General features: G+C 44.1%; 1 protein-coding gene across 3 annotated transcripts in view; it reads right to left on the reverse strand.

Annotated features, from left to right (window-relative positions):
- The window catches only part of rad54l2 (RAD54 like 2), a 36,124-nt gene extending 13,404 nt beyond the window's left edge, over positions 1-22,720 (reverse strand). Inside the window, exons 1-18 of one of the 3 annotated variants that reach the window (XM_064965695.1) lie at positions 22,595-22,720; positions 15,172-15,370; positions 13,362-13,779; positions 12,708-12,841; positions 11,440-11,622; positions 10,243-10,472; positions 9,522-9,704; positions 9,176-9,309; positions 8,849-9,045; positions 8,015-8,357; positions 7,485-7,662; positions 6,902-7,126; positions 3,549-3,667; positions 3,207-3,331; positions 2,481-2,580; positions 1,827-2,032; positions 1,341-1,516; positions 1,032-1,228 (exon numbers count right to left, since the gene is read on the reverse strand). In XM_064965695.1, coding sequence (XP_064821767.1) covers positions 1,032-1,228; positions 1,341-1,516; positions 1,827-2,032; positions 2,481-2,580; positions 3,207-3,331; positions 3,549-3,667; positions 6,902-7,126; positions 7,485-7,662; positions 8,015-8,357; positions 8,849-9,045; positions 9,176-9,309; positions 9,522-9,704; positions 10,243-10,472; positions 11,440-11,622; positions 12,708-12,841; positions 13,362-13,779; positions 15,172-15,316 — 3,293 coding nt within the window. In that variant the 5' untranslated portion in view covers positions 15,317-15,370; positions 22,595-22,720. The other 2 variants (XM_064965698.1, XM_064965697.1) reach the window with 2 other exon arrangements.
- Between the last annotated feature and the right edge of the window lie 550 nt (positions 22,721-23,270).

Consider the following 23,270-nt stretch of genomic DNA (forward strand, 5'->3'; position numbering starts at 1 on the left):
TGTTTGGAGGAAAAAGGGGGATGCTTGCAAGACGAAGAACACCATCCCAACCGGTTTGGAGGAAAAAGGGGGATGCTTGCAAGACGAAGAACACCATCCCAACCGTGAAGCACTGAGGTTGGCAGAATCATGTTGTGGGGGGTGCTTTGCTGCAGGAGAGACTGGTGCACTTCACAAAATAGATGGCATCATGAGGTAGGAAAATTATGTGGATATATTGAAGCAACAACTCAAGACATCAGTCAGGAAGTTAAAGCTTGGTCGCAAATGGACAATGACCCCAAGCATACTTCCAAAGTTGTGGCAAAATGGCTTAAGGACAACAAAGTCAAGGTATTGGAGTGGCCATCACAGAGATCTGACCTCAACCCCATAGAAAATGTGTGGGCAGAACTGAAAAAGTGTGTGCGAGCAAGGAGGCCTACAAACCTGACTCAGTTACACCAGCTCTGTCAGGAGGAATGGGACAAAATTCACCCAACTTATTCTGGGAAGCTTGTGGAAGACTACTCGAAAAGTTTGACCCAAGTTAATTAAATTTAAAAGGCAATGCTACGAAATACTAATTGAGTTTATGTAAACTTCTGACCCATTGGGAATGTGATGAAAGAAATAAAGCTGAAATAAATAACTTATTATTCTGACATTTCACATTCTTAAAATAAAGTGGCGATCCTCACTGACCTAAGACAGGGAATCTTTACTAAGATTAAATGTCAGAAATTGTGAAAAACTGAGTTTAAATGTACTTTGTTAAGTTGTATGTAAACTTCTGACTTCCAACTATATGAGAGATTCTGGAGCGGAGACAGACAGCATTTTTAACCAAATTATGGAATTTATTGTGCAAACACTGTCACCTCCCTCCAATACAGTTCCATACACAAGTACAATCCATGCCAAGGAATTGAAGCTGTTCTGGCTCAATCCCCTACTAAGACACTATGTTGGTGTTTCCTTTATTTTGGTAGTTACTGGTCTGTTAGTGCTGTGATAGCGTAGGTAAGAGAATGGGAGAGATTGTCACTCACCAGTTGCGCTGGTTAAAGGCTGGGATGTTGATGAGGGTCTGGTCACTGGTTGGGTAGTAGTGGGCGTAGGAGGGGCGAGAGTAGGGTACGGAGGCACGCTTCTCGTCCTCGTAGCTCTTCTTAGCGGCTCTCTTCTCTGCTTTAGTGAGCTTGGACTCCTTCCGGTCCACCAGCAGAGACTCATGGTGGAAGGGTTCCTGGTGGGGTACAGATCAACGGGGTTGATCGATTGCACGTGTACCATAATAATGATGTACAGTGATGCATGACAGTGTGCATCTGTGAGAGAGAGTGAGTGTGTAAGCGTACCTTAGTGATGAGGTGGGGGTAGAGCTGGCAGGCTTGGCTGATGACTGTCTCCATCTCTTTGTGAGGCTGGGGAGGGGCTTTGGTCGAGTCAGGCTCCTCCTCTGCAAAGTGCAGCAGAGACTCCACCTCCTTGCGGGTGAACGTCAGAACCGGGTTCAGGTCATCCACCACGCGGTCTGAACACAACCAATCACAGTATGTTACTGACCAACTATAAACTGGGTGATTTGAGCCCTGAATTCTGATTGACTGAAAGCCATGGTTTATCAGACCACGGGTATGACAAAAAGTTTCATTTTACTGCTCTAATTATGTTGGTAAGCAGTTTATTATAGCAATAAGGCTCTTCGGTGGGTTTGTGATATGGCCAATATACCACAACTAAGGATTGTGTCCAGACACTTGCAAAAGAACAGCCCTTAGCCATGGTATATTCGCCACACCTCCTCAGGCCCAATTGCTTAATTAGATTCTTCTGGCTCTTACCAGACATGCCCTGCTTGGAGACCTGTCGGTCGTAAATCTTCTTCTCCAGGGTGAAGTCACAGACCAGGCGGTAGATGTGGCAGGGCTTCTTCTGGCCGTAGCGGTACACTCGACACACAGCCTGGGCGTCGTGACACGGGTTCCACGACGCATCAAACACCACCACCCGGTTGGCCCCGATCAGGTTCACCCCCAAGCAGCCCGCCCTGCAAGTCACACAACACAGGCTTATTAACAACATGCACAAGTGTGTGTTACCCTGTGTGCGTGTGTATATGCCTAAGTGAACAGCTGATCAAGTTCCCTGTTCAGCTGTTGACTTCTATGCAAAAGGAAGGGGGAATATATGCAATTGTGTGTGTGAAAAAATATCTGTGAGCGAGTGTGTCTAATTGAGTGTATTTGTCTTCGTTTACACTGGCAGCCCAATTCTGATCGTTTGCCCAATTATAGGCAAACGAGCTGATCTGATTGGTCAAAAGACCAATAAGTGGAAAAATAATCAGAATTGGGCTGCCTGTGTTAACACAGTATTTGTTGTGTATTTGATTGAACAATATATAAGCATAGAAATATAATTATTAGAAAGGGCAGAAGCCATCAGATCACAGCAATTTCACTTCTATGCGTATCAGTGTGTGTATAGTCTAGTACCTCGTTGACAGGAGGAAGACCCACGTGGAGGTGTTCTCTGGGTCGTTGAACTGGTTGATGAGTCTCTCTCGCTCTGAAGCAGACGTACTCCCATCCAACCCTGGGGGTTGACAGATAAGACACATTCACCACATTAGCAACATGGGACGATTCCAGTCAAATCGTCTTGCGTTCCAAATGGCACCCTATTTCCCTATGTAGGGCTCTGGTAAAAAGTAGTGCACTATGTAGGGAATAGGGAGCCATTTGGGACGCAATAAGTACTTCACTAGTGGATCTAGTGTAGTGCGGTGGTCAGTGCAGTAGGGGGCGGTATGACTTCATAAAGAAAAAGAAAAACACCTGGGCCGCTCAGATTCATTCATTGTTTTTTTCCCGACTGAGATTATAACGAATGGACAGAGGTGACCTGATCCTGGATCAGCACTCCCATTCTGAGATTATGAATATGGGCCCTGATGGTTGAGAAAATGGCAAAGTGAGAGTGTAGACGAGTAAAGTTATCAGTTTGAAGCCAAGTACATGTCACAGGACAATTTGCTGTGAAAACAACTCCGGTGTAATAGTCTGGAACAACAGAGTACGTTAGTGGGCATCTAAATTAGATCTGGGTTCACAGCTGAGCCGACACAGAGAGTCAAAGGGTTGCCATGGGCTCGATGACACTGACACCGTCCCGGGAGTAGTGGTTGCCATGGGAACAGGGCCGTGTGGACGATGACTCACTGTAGTAGTTGATGTTGCGGACCCAGGTCTGGTTCTGGCCATGGTTGTTCGGGGAGACACGGCCTGCTGGTATTGGCCGTCTGGTCAGAAAGTCTTCAATGACGGTCAGGGTGGACAAGCTCTGGCTGATGGACACACACACGTTAAAAACACGTTAAAGTCAGTTAACTTTAACCATATGGATACTTCTAGGTTAAAAAGCAAAAACACACATTTCCGTCCTCTGCAAGAAAAAGGTCAATAACATTAGAGTATAAGAGTATGCTCATAGAGAAAACACTTCATTCAAACCGATGATGTACATAAAACACACTCCAAAAGAGCCGTAGGAATAGATCCAACCTGAAGACCAAGATCTTGTCTCCTCTGATCACGCTCTCGTCGATCAGATGGAAGAGCAGCAGCATCTTGGCTGAGTTCTCCAGAACTCCAGTCTGGTAGTTGCTCATGATGTCCTTGGCCTGAACAGAGATGGAACAGGACAGGAAGTGGGTGAGTGAAGCTGTCCATTCTTTCACACCAAGGGGAGGTCTAACGTTTTACAATATAAACGTTAGAATAGGGCTGTGGTCGTTCATTCCCAACAGTCCGGGATAGTTGTGGGATGCGATCGATCCCAATTAATACAATCACTATCATAAAAAATAACTGTTTTAAGCAATGAGCCTGACGCAACAGAATAGAACGTTTAGCATAAAATGTAGATAACCTATTAGGCTATTTCTTCACATTATAAGCACATCAATGCGCACACGGCAGTAGGCTACAACCGCAAATGTTCCATTAGCAGGAAAACACCAATCTCAAAAGTGCACACAAATACATGTAATACTTTTATTAAAGGTGTATTTTTAATGGTGAAAATTATCATCCCCAAACTTGAAACCAGTGGTGTAAAGTCCTACATAAGTCATTTTTGGGCTCTGTACTTTACTATTTCTATTTTTGACAACTTTTACTTTTAATTCACAACATTCCCAAAGAAAATAAATTTACTTTTTACATACATTCCCTGACACCCAAAAGTACTCGTTACATTTTGAATGCTTAGCAGGTCAGGAAAATGGTCCAATTCACACACATCAAGAGAACATCCCTGGTCATCCCTACTGCCTCTCATCTGGCGGACTCACTTAACACACATGTGTTGGAGTTTGCCTCTGGCTATCTGTAAATTTAACGTTATTGACCTTATTCTTTCTTTAAATTTAAATTTAAAAAAACAAGAAAATGGTGCTGTGTTCGCTTAATATAAGGAATTTGAAATGATTTATACTTTTGATACTTAAATACTTAAATCCAAATACTTTTAGACTTTTACTCAAGTGATATTTTACTGGGTGACTTTCAATTGAGTCATTTTCTATTAGGGTATCTTTGCTTTTACTCAAGTAATGACAATAGGGTACTTTTTCCACCACTGCTTGAAACTCAATCACTGCATATGTAGTGGTTCCTCCTTCAAACATTGCAGCGTACTGCGGCGCAGCTTGCATGGTGCCGCAGAATTCTATGGCAGGTTATTTAAGTGTGAACCACTGGTACTATTAATGCTAGTTAGTGCTAGCTTGACCACCAGAAGGCATCTTTGAGAAGCATTTGGTAGCCTTCAATAAATGGCTGTACTAGAGACCGGGGTTCAATTCCCCGATGGGGAGGAAGGAGTAGGCCGTCCTTGTAAATAAAAACAAATTCTTAACTGACTTGTCTCGTTAAATAAATCCTATTGTTTCGAACTGCAATATGCTCCATTTATAAATAAGACCTACACCATATTACTCAACACTAGTGAGACTCATGTCGCCAACAGTAGGCCTACAGTATATCGAAAAACATTACGTGACTCTCGGCCAATAATTACATATAGAGGATTGGAGGATATTTCTGTAATTTAATGGTAATTCAGTGATATTTATTCCCATAGTAATTTGTTATGGATCAATAACTAAAAAAAACATTTTTATAATTTTATTAATGAACGCATAAAGATGCCATTATTAGTTCATTTTTTTTAGTTTGAACCTGCAGACTGGTACTAAGAACAGAACAGCGGGAACGTTTCACTAGCCAGCATCATTATTAGTGCAATGCCCCTTAAAGTGTGGCAGGATGGGGCCAAGGGTATTAAACCAGCATCTGTAGCAACACAGCTCGCAGTACTTTGCAGTGTCTTATAGACCATTGCGCCACTCAGGCTCTGTACAACGTGACCGGTCGGAAGTGACATAGTGCTACAGTAAGAGCAAAATAATCCTAACAAAATAAAAGATTAACAACCTTACTGTAAGAACAGTTTTAGTAAGAAATATTGAGGTTGAGCACAATTATCAGTTTCTATTTAGGTTTATGTCGCCCATTCATTGTCAGTTAGTGACACAGTAGGACCCAAAAAGCATAATCAGTGCTCTAACTCCCCCCTTGCGCTGGTCTGGAGGAATGAAGTGGTGACGCAGGGTACCGTACTAAACGCAGGGTACAGTACTAAACCAAGAATTACCTCTAAGTCCCACGGCGTAATCTCGCAACTTTTAAAAGGAGGAACCACTGTATGCCAGTTAGGCTCTATACCCATTAAGAAGTTATTTGGCCACTTTAGTTGTGATACAAACCTGATCAAAACATATAGGCCTATGGGTTAGGCTACATGAGGTGTGATACAAACCTGATCAAAACATATAGGCCTATGGGTTAGGCTACATGAGGTGTGATACAAACCTGATCAAAACATATAGGCCTATGGGTTAGGCTACATGAGGTGTGCGACTAAGATTTGAAAAAGGTCGCAAAAAATAAACATGCACCGTTTGCCTTAAGCTGGGCATCATTCAAAAGTGATAATATATAAATGATAGCGATAGGCTAATATTGTCACTCATTCTTGATTTAATCTTGTCTTTACATATACTAAATAATATATGTGTGAAATTCGTTTTGATTTATCATGCACCGGGCTCGAAACAGGGGCAGCGGGGGGAAAAAAAGGAATCTATGCACTTAAATAGCGAATGGAGGACGCTTCTCCCACGGTTCATTTTCATGCCAACCTGGTAGGCTATAATCCTGTTTTTATAGAGAAGCAATGTGCTTAATATTAGGAAGGCTGAGAAATAAATATAGTAGGCCTAAACTATAGAAAGCGGATGGTGTCCTCCTCTTTTTAATAGTGGCCATCCCTCTGTTTTCTCCCACAATTGCATAGCCTATAGAAAGGTTGCGCAACATGAGCACATGGGCTCTCATGAAGTGTTTGATTTGATATTTGAGAACATTTGCATTGATGTCAGAGTGATTAGAGGGACAATAGAGTGCTGAGTATCAGGCAGTTAGCAAGTTTGGTAGGCTACTAATGACCAGCAGCAGCACCAGAGCTTGGAGTAGCCTAATTACCGTGACTAAACGGTCACATGGAATTTGACTGCCATCATGACTCGTGACCGCTGGTGTGGCGTAAATAGTCAAAGTAACAGCCCTACGTTAGAATCCCCATAGTGGAAATTCATGCAATAATTTTGCAATAATGGTGTTATTTTTTCATTTTTCCCAACACTAAGGTAGCCTGGTTTAACTAGACACAGCAACGTTCGGTGTGGTTTGACCAGACTAACTCAGGAGAAGTACCTGACAAAATTCCAGCCAACCAACCAGCGGGTGGGTTGGGAGGGAGGACAGAGACAGAGAGAGGTGTCAAGGCGTACCCATTCGTAGGTGATAACCTGATTGGCTCTCTCCTGGATGGGGTTGAGCGGGGGCAGGGTGATGTTGGACCGGCTGTTGGCCGAGTCGGCCGCTTTGGCCTTCAGGCCAGCGCCAGGGCAGCGGGGGTTGGTGGCCGCCGTGATGTCATCCAAGTCCAAATCCTGCTCGTTGGCCAGGTTCTCCTTCTGAAGGGTCTCATAGAGCACATCAGGGTGGTTCCAGATCTACACACACACACGACAATAATGTTACTCTGGTCCAGGTGTCAAAAGTAGGCTGATTAGCCTGACTGCTTAAAGGGACATTTCACCCAAATTACATATTGGTTTCCTTATCCTGTAAGCAGTCTATGGACAAGCTATGACAGCAATCCATGCTTCGGTTTTGATTACCTGGCCACTGTCTCCAAATGCTAACTTTTTAGAATTTGTAGCACAAATCCAATGCAAGACAATATCCCCAGAATTAGCATTTGTCCCTGCGTTTCATCTCCAAATCATCCGAAATTGTGTAGCTGCTGTTGCCTGGCTCTCTGTCTGCCTGCCTAACCCCACAGCACCAGTGAAGTCATCTCAGACTAACCTTGCAGCAGACGCAGAAGGCCTTCAGCGGGTTGAGGCCCAGCCAGCCGCTGTTACCTGCCTCTCTGAAGCGGTCCATAAACTCAGCGTAAAGGGCCCTCTGCAGGGGCGACAGGCGCACCATGATCACGTGCTCGTCCTTGGAGGGCAGCTGGTCCCTCAGCACGTCGTGGCCTCGCCTGGGACAGACATGGAGGAAACAACGCGCAAAGATCAGCTTAGTACTAGTACGTATACCTAGACAATTCAAAGAGCTATAGGAGAGAGTAGGGGCTAGGGGTTGATTTGGGATTGGGGATGATGCCTGGGTCACCCAAAATCTTCTCCCTAAACACCAGTAAGGCTGTTCTCTGCTCTTGAGTAATGCGATAATGTATGATCCTCGATACATATGGCTATTGGACAACTTGAGATCAGGATTTTGGTTAAGTCAGGGGAAAGGGTTGTGCAAATAATATGCGAATGGAGGATAATGTGAGCAAAGTGGGAATTCTTGATTAAGCCAGGAGAAATCCTATTTGTGGAACTTACCTCTGGACGAACCCCTCCAGCAGGCTATGCAGCACGTGGCTTCTGTACCTCATCAACCTGGCGTCCTGTGGCGTGCTGTCCACACACTGCCCGTTCAGAATGGGCCTCTCGAACATGTTACTGAACTCCTGCCTGGTTCCCAGGAAGTCAGGCCTGACAAAGTCCACCATGCACCAGTACTCTATCAGGTTGTTCTGGAGGGGGTAGCCCGTTAGGACCACGCGTCGCCTGGAGCGAATGTTCTTCAGGGCCTGCGAGGTGCTGGCGTGGTAGTTCTTGATGCGGTGGCCCTCGTCACAGATCACCACGTCTGGACCGGGCCTGGCCAGCGCCTTCTCGATACCTGGGTGGGTAGGTGGAGAGGTAGAGAGAGCGCAAAACACAGGTTGAGGAAATGTATGGAGGAGTAGAGGGAGAGTGTATGTGTGTATAGGTGTGTGACAAAGGAGAGCGTAAAACACAGCTTACGGGAATGCCTGATGAATAAATCAAATAACACTAATGTACTATCAGTAGTGATTAACAACATCATTTTCATTCACTATGATGTTATTGATGTGCAGAAAATACATCAGCCTTGGCATTTGAATAATGGTAATTTATGCAGATATCGATAAAGCATTATTGTCCAACGTCAACTCTCAATCTCGCATTTTCAATAGATCAGGTGTTTCATGTCGGAGGTCTGATCGAGGATCAGATTTGCCTTCTAGATCACTATGAATAATATTAGATGGACAGGTGGGACCTGATCCTAGATCAGCACATCTACTCAGACGACTACGGCCCTAGATCCGCCTACAGCGGGCCCCGCAGCGACCTCTAACCCCTGACCTTTCATGAGCTCCTGCTGCCTGTCCTCTTCGTCCAGGTCGATGATGACGGGTCCCTGGGGCTTCTTGGACTTCCTCTTCCTGCCCGTCACAAAGCTCTTCTTCAGGGACAACAGGCGGTACATCTCATAACCCATCAGTAGCACGCCCCCGTCACGTGACCAGTCCTCCACTACCTTAGCCCGGGCCACCGTGGTTCTGTAGGGCACACACACACACACACACGTCAAAATTGGTAAACACGCACACATACTAGTTAGTGCGTTTTGTGTTATGGATATAACACACAAAAGTGTGTTAGCTCGCTCTACTATATAATGTTACGTACTTGTGCTCGTCATTGAGGATGTGGACTCTGAAGGTGCGTCCTGCGACTGTGGCAGGGTCACTATCAGGGGGCAGGGCCTCTTGTGATGGGAGCCACAGGTTAAACTCTGCCAACCAGTTCTGGAGCGTGTTCACCTGGGGGAGAGAGAGAGAAAAAGCTAGATAGATGTATGCACACACACACACACACACACACACAAGACAGACAGCGATACCGACAGACAGGGGAGATGCACAGAGAGCAGAGAGAGAGAGAAAGGAAGAGAGACAAAGAGAAACACACACACACACACACACACACTCACTCAAACCACACACCCAGCCACTCTCTCTATCCGTGAACTCACAGGGACGATGGCCAGTACGGTGTGGGCCCCGGTGTGTCGCAGCAGGATGTCTATGAAGGAGATGACCTGCAGGGTCTTACCCAGGCCCATGCTGTGGGCCAGGATACAGCCAAACCCGCTGCTGCCCTTGTAGCGCTCCAGAGACTCCACCAGGTTGTCATAGAGGAACCGGATCCCACCAACCTGGCAGGGAGGGAGGGGAAAGAGAGATGGAAAGCAACGGGTGAGAGCGAGAGGTGAATCAAGAGCCGAGTGAAGAGGAGATCGGCGATGGAAAAAGTGAATGATGTCACGTCTGAACTATCTTCATACGTGTACGGTAGAGTACACCTTGGCCTCCGCGTTTCACGGTGCAGGATAAGGGCTTACAGGCATGCTACACTGGCCGTGTTACCTTTGCAGAGCGGGAGACGCTCCCCCCGAAAAATGGCAATGAAGCCTAAGCGTAAAATTACACCAGTTCTTTTTTTCACAAATTCGAGACCACATTGACAAAGTGGTTCACGCTCTGCTCCCGCCGGCCAAAGTCACGCGTCCACTGCAGCGGCTAGAAGACGAGGACCGGTTTCCCAGACATGGCTTGACGTTAGTCCTCGACTTAAAAACACTTTCAATGGAGATTAACCAGTGAGAAGGTAGGTTTTTTAAATCCAGGACTAGGCTTAATCTGTGTACGGGAAATTGGACCGTTGTGACGGCCCAGTGGAGCTCCCCGTACTACCTGGTGAGGTTTGACTGCACGAGCCAGCTGTGGGACGAGGTACAGGTCTTCCTCCTCCGCTGGGTGGTTGATGTTGACCAGGACCCTCCCCTGGGCGTCCGGTTGGTTGAGTGAGTCATTGATGTGCGCTCCGCTGCTCTCCTCCGTGCCCCCCGCACCTTCATCCTCATTGGCCGATTCGCTGCTGATCGGCAGTGTGTCGTCGTCCCCAGAGCTCAGCTCGATCACGTCTGAGTTGGGGAAGAATTTGATTGAATTTGATGCATTTATTTATTTTTGGGAGGATAAAAAACAAAATAACAGTTAAAAATGTAAAAAGTGAAAGCTTTATAACACACTTATTTCCAATGTAGAGAAGGCTTGGTCCAGAGCAAGGGAATGTATATCTATCTATTCATGACATTAACCGTTCATAACCTGACAGCTAAACATGACATTATGACTCACATAGATTATTAAGTAATTATGAGGTCTGTGCTCACTCTAGATACAGCATTTTTAGTACTAACCAAGAACTGTGTATATGTTCCTGTTTGTCTAACCAAGGATCCTTATAACTAGGTTTTTACCTAGAATGTCTGGCTCTAAGCCTGTAGTGTAGATAGTAGGGTTGTCACAATACCTGTATCACTATACTCAGAAGTAGCATGGCAAGGAATCAATAAAATAAGAAGCGGACTTCATTTCTCAAGGAAACACATAGCCTTGCGTCGTTACCCAGAGTCATATTTGTTCATTTCCCAAGCTATTGGCACACAAAACATGTCACTGGGATAGTTTGGGATTTTGGCAATGAGGACCTTTATCTACTTCCCCAGGGTCAGATAAACTTGTGGATACCATTTTGGTTTGAAAGAAGTTGCTAGCGTTAGCGCCATTGCTAACTAGTGTTAGCACAATGACAAAATCTATTCCTGTAGACTTCCAAAATGACCTCTAACCTTCACACTGGACGAAGATACATACATGGTATCCACAAGTTAATCTGACTATGGGGAAGTAGATGAAGGGCCTCACTGACAGAATTCCAAACTACCCCTTTTAAAAAGGACCAAATAGTGAAGTCTGCTTTGTGTTTTTGCCATGGAAATTTGAGTATCGTAGTATCGTGATACTGGTAACGTGTCTATGACAACCCTACTAGACAGAGGGTGATGGTTGTTCCCTCCGTTTTAGCAGTCCTTCTACCGGTCTTACCGTCTCTGATAGTGGGTGTGATAGCGGGGATAGCTGGTGGCTTGGCGTCCTCCTCCTCCTCCTCCTCTCCACTGCTGTCACTGCTGTCCAGGCAGATTACGTCCTGCCTGGCTAGGAAAGCAGCCTCTAACGACCCCTGGCCCTGAAACTCCTCCTCTCCAGGCCTCCCTGACACCGCTTCCACTGGAGGAGAGGGGGAGATGAGAGATAGCGCACCAACCATTGTTGCTATTTTTTTAACCTTTGACAACGTAAGGGATTTAACGTTCCATGTGAATAAAGTCAGAGAGAGAGTTAGAGAGAGAGACATGCAAAGACAGGAAATAAGTAAGAGGTTAGGAAAATTAAATCTCCCTCGACCATGGGGTGGAAGAATTAGGGCTCTATAAAATCCGCGTTGTGGAGAACGCAGACGGAATCCATACATTAAAACTGTATTCAACCATATTAAAACATTTATTGAACTTGGTAGGAAATCAACCGAATATATTCAGCTTATTAGAAAAGTAATTAATTTGCCCAAATTAATCATAAGACATTAACAAAATGCATCAATGATTCATATTTTCCTGCAACTTTTGGAAACGGCACAGGAATGCAGTCAGCGATTAGAGAACCTGTCAGAGGTGATGCTGATGACAGTCATCTTCTAGTAGAGATGGAATGGATTTCCCAAAAACATTCTCAACTAAATGTTAACTACAAAGTAGACTATGTTTCAATTTTAATGGTCAAAAGAGCAGTTTCTCAAGAAATCATTTTGCTCGGACTGTATGGGAGTGGTCTGAGCGAGGAGGGGGAAACTAAAAACAAGCTGTTATTGGCAGAGAGGTTTGGAAGTCTTCTAATTCACAAACTCTGCCATCACATGAGAACTATAGAAACGTCGCTAACCAAACAATGGCCTCTCTGCTGGTGCACAATTTAATTAAAGTGTCACTACACTCGAAAATCTGAATTTCTTAGATTTTCCGAGACCTCAAAAGTGGTCTCCTGATGTGGTTTAAGCAGAGTTGTGGATTTACAACATCCAATTGGGTTGTTTTTCTATATATATAAAAAAAAGTGTGATTTTGAGAGAAGAAACATGAACATTTGAAAACTTGAACCTGGAAAAACAAAATAGAGAAAAATGGAATTTTGAAAAAAAAAAAAAGTTGTAATATTTTATAGGGCCCTACAGAATCCTTTGTATGACAAACCACAAAATAGAGCCCCTCTATGACAGGCAGTGTCCAGAGGGCTTCAGGCTGAAATAGGACTCTCACCTGCTGGAGAAAACTCTTGGATGGGTGGTGCCATGAAGTCCTTCCTCTGCTGCTCCAGACGCCTCAGCCTCTCTAACTCCTCCTGCTGGGCTGCTTTGGTTACTGCCTCCATCTGGTGCTCCTTCAGCAGCGTCCTGTTGGGAGGAGAGGAAGATGGGTTAGAGGAGAGAAGGAGAACAGGGGGGAGGGCGTTAGAGGAGGAGGACGTTAAAGGAGGAAGACAGGGGGAGGGCATTAGAGGAGGAGGACAGGGGGGGATGGCGTTAGAGGACAGGGCGTTAGAGGACAGGGCGTTAGAGGACAGGGCGTTAGAGGACAGGGCGTTAGAGGACAGGGCGTTAGAGGACAGGGCGTTAGAGGACAGGGCGTTAGAGGAAGAGGGGAGGGCGTTAGAGGAAGAGGGGAGGGCGTTAGAGGAAGAGGGGAGGGCGTTAGAGGAAGAGGGGAGGGCGTTAGAGGAAGAGGGGAGGGCGTTAGAGGAAGAGGGGAGGGGGAGGGCATTAGAGGAAGAGGACAGGGGGAGGGCATTAGAGGAAGAGGACAGGGGGAGGGCGTTAGAGGAAGCCGTTAGAGGAAGAGGACAGGGGGAGGGCGTTAGAGGAAGAGGACAGGGTGGTTTCAACCCCTTGTTATCAAACAGATGAGTGTACCTACCTGATGTTCTTCCTCATGTGTACTGTCTTCGAGGGTTTAGCAGGCTTAGGCTCCTTAGACTTAGAGGTTCTCGGTTTCTTCTTTTTGCCAACTGAGGTCTTGTCCTTGCTGGGGGTCTCAGAACAGGACGATGGGGCCTGGGACTTTGAGGCCCTCGGTTTTTTCTTCTTGCCCGCAGATGGCTTGTCCTGGCTGGGGCTCTCAGGGCGAGAAGGAGGCTGGGAACTGGGGCCAGAGGGGGGCTGGGAGCGAGACTCAGGCCTAGAGTTGGGCCGGGAGGAAGCCCTGGAGGGGGGCTGGGAGGTTGGCTGAGACGGGGGCTCAGAGGGAGTCTTTTCTGAGGGTGAGGTAGCCGAGGGGGAGTCCCTCCCTCCCTGGGTCTCCGTCTCTGTACTGCCCTGGCCACTCTCTGGCCAATCTGTGGGAGAGAGGAGCAGAGAATGACAATCAATCAACTAATTCTAAAGTCCAGGCCTGGGCTTAATCTGTGTCTGGTCAATGAGCTGAAGAATCTCCAATGAACAAGATTCTTAGTTCAGGATCAGGCTTAATGATTTATCAGGGAAACCATCCCTAAATCCTAACTCTTGTATTGTTTACTGGGCCAACTGATCATCTTCTCTATGGTCCATTCATGACCGTTACTGTCCGGCCCCAGTCAGACAGACGTGAGTGTCCGGCCCCAGTCAGACTGGCGTTACAGTCAGTGTCGGTCCTCCCAAATGGCACCCTATTCCCTTAAATAGTGCACTACGTCTAACCAGTCAAAAGTAGTACACTAGGAATAGGGTGCCAATGGTGACGTATCCAGTGTCTTCATTAGACTCCCTTCCACCCAGGCTGAGTGTGTGTGTCAGTGGGGCTTGCCCAAGGCTCTGATCCTATGGGCACTGGTCAATAGAAGTACACTTAATAGGGAATAGGGTGCCATTTGTTGACGCAGCCAGTGTCTTCATTACACTCCCATCCTTCTCGACAGTCATGCCCGAGTGTATGAGAATGAGCGGGGGTTGCCTGGTGTTACCCCTGGCAGCCTCTCACTTTCCTGGCATTGAACACGTCGTTTGAGAGATGCCGGCAGCTCCAGGCTGGAAGTCTCGTTACAGAAGCGGTCATCAAACCCTGACCTGGACTCTCCTACCTCTAACACGCTCAAAACTGGTCCGTCTGGCAATGTGGGCCTTGGCGGATCAGACTCTCTCCGAGTGCCCGGCTCACTGCCTGACTCCCTCCCAAAATGGCACCCTGTTCCCTATGTAGTGCACTACTTTTGACCAGGTCCCCTGATGCAGGGCACTACGTAGGGAATAGCGTGCCAGACTTTGTAACTGATTGGTTGACGACATTAGATCATATTTGAAATACAGACAGCCTATGTTTTGCATCAGACTTGACAAAAAAAAAAAAAAAACTAGTTGATTCACTTTTTCTTAGCAGCTGGCAGCTTTGCAACCATTGTTAAACTGAGACTTGGCAATATGACGCTGCCACAAGCAGCAACATGAACTGAGAGTATTGCTGGTGAGAGCAATGCAAAACGATGCACTCGTACACAGTATCTGCGCACGTGCCCGGTTCCCTCCGCTGCAATGTAAAAGCACGTAAGAGCTGCGGCATTACAACAGCGTAGAAGTTTAGCCTGGCGCTTTCAGTTGTCGCGGAAGGCAGCGCAACTCCGCTGTTCACAACGTGCACCCCCGACTTCAAGTCTTTAGATTAGAAGTGCTTCTAATTCAGAATGTCTTCTGTTCTGAACCAGTACTAATTGTGAGTATTAAGTCGGAGACAAGACACCAGCCATGTCACTCACCAACTGCATCATTTTCATCATCCCCATCGTTGTCACCCTCATCTTCATCCTCAATCTCCTCCTCCTCCTCCTCCTCTTCCAGATCCTCGTCTTCGCTGTTAACGCTGGGGTCCAGGTCACTTCCTGAGATGGCCTCTTCAGACATGACGTCCTGCAGGGCTCAGAGAGCATTACCTACACACATAGTCACTGGGAGTACCTGCAATACAATACACATCACTTAAAGCCAACGGTCAAACAAAGCACAACAAAATGGAGACCCCCTTTAAAAATGGATAGTTCACCTCGGCTAAATCAAGGTAAGGAAACCAATATGTGGCCAATTCCACGGTAACAGAATTACACAGACTCAGATTGGTATGCCAAACAACAACCATTGATTTCAAAGTTGAACTCCATGCACAAGGACTACTTTACAAAAACACATTTACTGTAAAAACAGTGCAGATACGAAGTTCGGTAACAACATTTCTGCATAATCTCCCTCTGTTTTTTACGTGTCCACATTTTCCCAAAAACCGAGGCTAAATCAAGGTAAGGAAACCCTATCCCAACCCCATCCCAAAAACTGAAATATCTGCTGCGAATTAAAGATTCAACCATATCTGCAGAAAGAATGGGGTGTCAGCTATGACATACCGAGTTGAAAAAAAAAATATTATATTTTGGTTATTGAAATACATTAAGCAAAGGAAGGAAACCTAGTAAGTTGTAAAACAATGCATTCAACTGAAATGTGTCTTCCGCATTTAATCCAACCAAAATGAAGTGGATTTAAACCCGGTAAAAGAATTACATCATGGGTCCCTGAGCTGTACTATACAGAAACTATGGATATGAATGTCATGGTGATGTACCCTGAAGATGAACACAAAAAGGTGGAAATATGCAATATCCTCCTTTGCATCTTTGGGTATTATTCTACACACATATTCTTATGAGCCCCACCCCAAAACAAGAGGTTAGTCCAGACTGGACCAAATCTGTACCAATCATAGACGTCTATGTTTCTTTAAGCCACCAGAACTCAACTAGTGAAGTCACCAGAACTTAACTAGGCAAGTCAGTTAAGAACAAATTCTTATTTACAATGATGGCCGACCCCGGCCAAACCTGGATGACGCTGGGCCAATTGTGTGCCGCCCTATAGGACTCCCAATCACGGCCGGGTGTGATGCAGCCTGGATTCAGGTACTGAACCAGGTTACTGAAGTGACACCTTTTGCACTGAGATGCATAGTCTTAGACCACTGCACCACTCTGGAGCCCTCACAAGTTTGGACATCAGAGTACAGCGCAGAAGAGTAGAGTACAGTAAAGTAGAGTTTAGTACAGTAGAGTTCAGCACAGCACAGTACAATACAGAACAGTGTGCTCAACTTGTGTGTTCTACTGTGTACTGTACTGAACTCTACTGTACAGTATTGTACTCTAATTTTCTTTACTGTACTCTACTGTGTGGTATAACAAAACTCCGGTACCTTTTAGATACTAGAACATCAAAAATGGTTTGGTACTAGAATTCTTGTTACTTTCGGTACTTCTGTCAAATGTGTCTCACGGCTCAAGTCTATACCAGCGCAGCCGACGTACCCCTTATAGCGCTAGCGCACTGCTCCACTTAGCCTGCATCATGTTTGCTCCCTACTCACGCTGCACAGAAGTTAACACACTTAAATAACGCGACACGGCATTGTGAAACTGTTAATTGCTGTTTGCAAAACAATGTCCATACAGGCTAGTCTGGCTAGAACACTTTACCATGCATGACGATACCGGTATCTTCCAGCTTTGTAGGCGAACTATCCTTGCTAGCTTACAGTTGAAGCCAACATCAATTCCCTACCCCAGTACTTTGTTCGCAAATCATTACGCTAAATATTCTGACTTCAAAGCCGATCGGCCTCTCACTCACGTCTCTCCCAAAGATGATCTATTGCCTCAGCGAACTGAATAGGGCTCCGACGGGCTGCTCCCCTCTTGCCTTGTGAATGACGTCATTACGGGTTAAAGAGACAACGCTCACTTTTATAAAAAAGAAACTACTTCTATGCAAATGCTGTTGAACAGTACAAGAAATTAAGTCCCAAATTGAAGGGAAACGGATTGTCATCTGTAGCCCCATGAAATCAGCCCAAAACAAGCTCGATAACTCAATGCATGCACACACTCACTCCTGTTGAATATGCATTCACCTGTATTGTGAATAGTCCTAGGCTATATCTGGATTTACCCAGTTCTTCAAGAGATATACTATTCAAATACAATTATTACCATTATGTTGTTATGTAGTTATATTGGTAAAAAACTAAGTCAAATTGATTTGTGTAATTGATTCATTAATGCATACATGGCTGTCTCTGAAAAAAAATATTGGTATTGAACTCAAAAGATGCCCACCGATTGAACAGAGGAGTTGATGAGTTTCTGTCTGGACCAAATGCCATTCTGTGACTTTGGCTAATATGCATTTTTTCCCCTTTCAATGGTATTGTTTTGGTATTGAGTATTGTGATACTAATCTGATATGGAAGTTAAAAAAACTCTGGTATCGTGACAACACTACTGTACTCTACTGCAGTGTTTCCCCAACCCTGGTCCTCCAGTATCCCCAACACTACACATTTGTATCATAACCCTGGACATGCACACCGGATTAAACTTGTCAACTAATCAGCAAGCCTTCCATGAGTTGAACGAGGTGTATATGTCAAGGGCTACAATGAAACTGTACTGTTGGGGATAATCGAGGTCCAGGGTTGGGAAACACTGCTCCACTGTCCAAACTTGTGAACCCAACTGTGGTTTGTGACTACTATGATTTCCCAATGTAAATCAATTAAATTGTCAAAATTCCGTGACAAATTTTTCAGAAATAACAATTTTGAGTTTTATTCACTCAATTACTAAACAAAATTGATATCAGTAAAAACACTAATTGATAGGGATACCTGTACTTGTTGCTTCTGTGAACAGTAGAGGCAGTGTTTCTTAAACTTTCTTAAACTTCCAGAACTAAATATAAGTGTTGATATTAGTTGGCAGGGGATCTTCAAGTCAACATTATTTTGTTTTTATCTAGTTCTAATACTTTCTTTCTGGTAGTTGTTTTCTAAAACCATTTTTCTATCTGCTTGAGCAGAAATCAGTCTGCTTATTCCTCATTTTTAGGATGGAAAAATTTACATATGCCGTGATTTCAATATATATATAAATAGACTTTTAACTTTCATTTGATATGCTCCTATGAACTTCACATGTTGGTGCTCATGTTTTTGTTTACATGGAAATGCCCATGTCATTTTGGTGAACTCTCTCTTTCAGCTTGGCAAAGTGGGGAGAGTTTGATCTAGGGTATGAAATTACTATGTTGGGTAAAACAGGCTGGTTAATTATCATCAATAAATCAATTCATTTTGTACATTCATCATCTATGATAGAGGGATGCATGAAATAGAGCAGTACAGTAAAACAAACTGTCGTTGCTTTACCTTCGTCTTTCCGAAGGCACTCTCAAAGTATCAGAGAGAAAAAGAGGAAAGGAAGCTCTGTGAGTGTGTGTCGAAGTGTGAGTGTGTGAGTATGAGTGAATATGTGTGAGCGAGCGAGGCGGCAAGAGTGTGAGCGAGCTGGCCAATTACATAAGAGCTCAGTTACATAACAGGCCTTTGCAACTCAGACAGACTGTGTTAAACAGCAGGATATATAGGCTAACCCAAGACACACAGACTATAGTCGTCGCTCCCGTTTTCTCTCACCTCACATACAAAGGCCTGTACACTGTTCCTTCAGATGGTTATGCAACGACTGTAAGGTCTGAGTGTCACAAACCCCCCCCGCCTCCCACACTGGCAGACAGAGGCTGCGTCCCCATTCTCCCAAGTGGGCACGTCCCTTCAGCCATCGCCTACACCGATCCTATGCTTTTCAACCTGAGGGGGAGATGTGTGCAAGTGCACACTTTTAGGAGAAGGGATGTCGTACCCAACGGCGAAGAAACATTTTCTCTCACTGCCTACTGTTCTCCTATTAATAACATACAGTTGAAGTGGTCGGTACATCGTAGATGTCTTCCCAGCTTTTTTGTAACATGTGTGGCGCAGCATTCAGCGTTTTTGTCCTCAAATGGAACTGTAATATACTTTTATTTGTCACCCCCCCCCCCCAACCAAGTTTTATCTGTAATATTGGGAAGAGAAACAAGTTCCCAATGGTACCTATGTGGGTTTGTACCATAAATGCTGAAACGTTAGCCAGGTAAACAAAACCAAAGCACGGGTTGCTGTCAGACCCTGTCCTGATGTTTCCTTTGGAAAAATGTGTAGCAGTGAGGGGGAACGGTAATTGGAGACTGAGAAGATGAGTTCTGGTGGTTTACTACTCCAAATTGAATGAAAATGAAATTACGCTGACACCTTTTAAAATATAATTTCCACCTCCAGAAATGGGTCCAATAATATATTGGTAAAATTAATTTTACATATTGGTCCATGCATATATTACCAGGTATGCTATTAGCAATAGGCATAATCACCCGAGGCCCAACTGATGCAGCATAGTGGCTACAAATAAATACAGTAGGCAACCCCATGCTTCAGCCTATCTGCATTTACCCTATTGGGCTAATCATTAGATAGATCCCAAATTAGGTACTTTACCTAGTTAGCATACTAGTGTTGAAATGTATGTCCCAAAAAACTTAAACACAGTGACTATATGTAGACCTATCTGTTAGGGTAACTTGGGGTAATATGCCCAAACTGTACTTGTCACAGAACCCACTTCATGTCACCATTTTCCCCTCCAACACTTTCCCTGGTTGCCACTACTCTTGCTCAACTAAAAATGTTGTCTGTCTCATTACAATTTAAGTCACTCCCCAAAAAATCTTTTGAGGTTGGGTGGCGGTTAACTCTGGGCCTATTCAGACGTTGAGAAATAAATAAAGTAGGAATGGAAATCTGGAATCCAAGCCAACTACGCAAATAGAAAAATCAGACTACCCCATAGTAGATAGTTTTTCTATTAGTTGTTTAGTTCTATTAGTTCTATTCTATTAGTTGTTTTGTTTTCAGAGGAAAATTAAAAGTGGACTGTTTTATCATCTTCAGTGCGCCTTGGTAGAAATATTTTTTCATGTTCCATATTTTTCAGGCATGGTGGCGATTTTGCGATGGTTCGACACCACATAAATGACTGCAGCGGAAAACAGCCTTGTCAGCAGGAAGAGCACCATTTAGTGGTCAGAACCTGGTAATATCAAGATGTAGGATGGGACATAAACCTAAAAACTTCAATGACTAATTTCTCTGAATGGGGGGGCACAAAAGTCACTGAGAATACATTACATAGGATGAAGAAACAATAATCTGAGCCGCAGTTCAAACCGGCTGTGCGAATGTGCCATCGTGCATAAATGTATTTTGTCACCCCACATCAAACGCGATCATGACACGCAAGTTAAAATATCAAAACAAACTCTGAACCAATAACATTAACTTGGGGACAGGTCAAAAAGCATCAAACCTTTATGGCAATTTAGCTAGCTAGCTTGCACTTGCTAGCTAATTTGTCCTATTTAGCTAGCTTGTTGTTGCTAGCTAATTTGTCCTGGGATATAAACATTGAGTTGTTATTTTACCTGAATTGTACAAGGTCCTCTACTCTGACAATTAATCCACACATAAAACGGTCAACCAAATCGTTTCTAGTCATCTCTCTTCCTTGGCTTTTTCTTCTCTTGACTTTATATTGTGATTGGCAACTTTCATAAATTAGGTGCATTACTGCCACCGAACTCGGTCGTCTTTCAGTCACCCACGTGGTATTACCAATGAGGAGAAGGCACATGGGTACCGGCTTCTATAAACCAATGAGGAGATGGGAGAGGCAGGACTTGCAGCGCGATCTGCATCAGAAATAGAACTGACTTCTATTTTAGCCCATGGCAATGCGGACACTCGTTGGTGCAATAATTGAATAATATAGATTTCTATTTTGCGATGCGAGCGGTGTAGTCAACCTGTAATACTTATCAGATATAGAGAACTGATACTGATGTTGGGTTGGGATTGTCGTGGGGGGTCGTTTGACCATTTCTTTGGAATCCTCATGTCTTAGTCACTGTTAGAAAAAAATGTCTCTCCAAATCAGATGTTAGGTACTATATTTATTATATGAATCCTATTCAATTAAATTGTCAATTTGGGTGCGATCAATTAGCTTAATTTCTCAGAGATCAAAATATTTCAACAAAATAATGTTGCAGGAATGCTAATCTTATCTGTGTCTAACTACAGAAACGATTTCAGAACAATCTGAGATGGTGGGGGTCGTAGCTTGCTAAAATGACATGTCTAGCATCAAATATGACCACAACACTGAGCAGCATGTGGATGATATACCCCTTCTCACCTGCAACTCCCAAGGGCAAATCAATATCAACCCCTGTGTATATTTTTTTGCATTCTGTTGACATTTCAATGTATCAAATGTTAAATCATAGGACATGAAGATGTTGTTGCACCTTGGCGTGATACTTCTGTGTTACTTGAATTTCGTAAAAAAAAAAAAAAAAAAGATGTCACACTTTTGTTATTGCACCACAAGAACATGGAAAAGACCGTTCAGGAATATATCTGAGACTGAGATTTTGTTTCCAAACAACAATGGCAATATTCCTGCTAATTCATATAATATGGATGCCAACATTAACTGACTGTCACTCCCTCTCACACACAAACACAATTGAGCAATTATAGCGCAGTGTTACAGAAAATGCTAAATGCAAGAGATAATAACCAACTCTAGCTTCTGTATGTAGCCATCACGTGCAACCATAAACAGGTAGCCAACTAGATAGAATATGGGCGCATCATTAGTTAGTTCCTTGTTGTTTTCTACCTTGTGCCCATCGACAAATATGTCATTATGAACTCGCGAAATTCAACATAATAGCTACTGTTATTAGGACACTAACTAGCCGGATATTGAGATGTTGGCTTATTAAAACGCTCATCTGAGATGAAATATTGCTAAGAGATGCTGTTGCTAACGTAGCTAGCTACGCGTCTGGCTATAAACAGATCACAATCCAAGATAATGTATTTTACGCTAGCTAGCTTAGCTAATTTGTTACAATTAGTTAGCTAACAGCAGTTAGCTCGTTCAACGAGTTTCCATAAAAAAATAACAGACGAGTCGTACCAAACACAGACTGCTAACGTTAGCTAGCTCGTGCGTGTTTGAGCAGCTAGCTAGCTTGTTGTTAGTGAGCTAGCGTCATGTTACCATACACTCGCTGTTTTCAGCCAACGTCTATTGTCCAGAGGATGGCTAATCAAGAAATCCCCTTATGTAACATTGTAAGACTGAAACTAAAATGAAATTCGAGTCAAAAAAAGTTGTCAAACTATGTACTTACATTTTGCATTCCCTTGGGAAATCGAATTGATGATATGCTTATGATTAATACATTATTCTTTTTTACAAACTGTATTTTTTTTATTCCCCCCTCACTGTTTCTTCAAGGGTAACAGTAACACGGTTCCCCTGCACAGATGGAAAAACAACTCGCTAGAAGTCGGTTCCCGAAGGCACACTCGAATGACAAAAACTGTTTATAAGAAGACAAAAACTGCTATCAGTAAAGGTCCAAAAAAAAAACATATTTGATTTGAGTTTATGCTGTACTCGCCAACACTAAATCATTAAGTTAATAGCAGAGAAATTAGAGCATGTAATTGTTCTATTAATGCACATCACCACAAAGTATGTTATGGCACCATCTGCTGGTTTAGTCTTGAGGTTGATACGGAGCTGTGCTGTGACAAGTGGGATGCACTGTTGAACGCAACATCCTGAGAGGTTCGTGCTGATTGTAAGAAGATTGTGTCAGCAGGTTAAATGTCGTCCCTTGACAAGGCAAGAACAATGTGTAATGCAGGAGAAGTGCAGTATTCTCATAAGGAGCGTTATACTTGGAATACGGAGGAGGAATAAATAATATGAGTATAAAGATGAGTCTGTGACCGTAGGAGTGAAGTTTTTGGAAAAAGTGGATCCTTGACTTTTGGCTGATCCATTTGAGGTTTCATGGT

The sequence above is a fragment of the Oncorhynchus masou genome, chromosome 5 (assembly GCF_036934945.1).
Source record: "Oncorhynchus masou masou isolate Uvic2021 chromosome 5, UVic_Omas_1.1, whole genome shotgun sequence".
Lineage (NCBI taxonomy): Eukaryota > Metazoa > Chordata > Actinopteri > Salmoniformes > Salmonidae > Oncorhynchus > Oncorhynchus masou.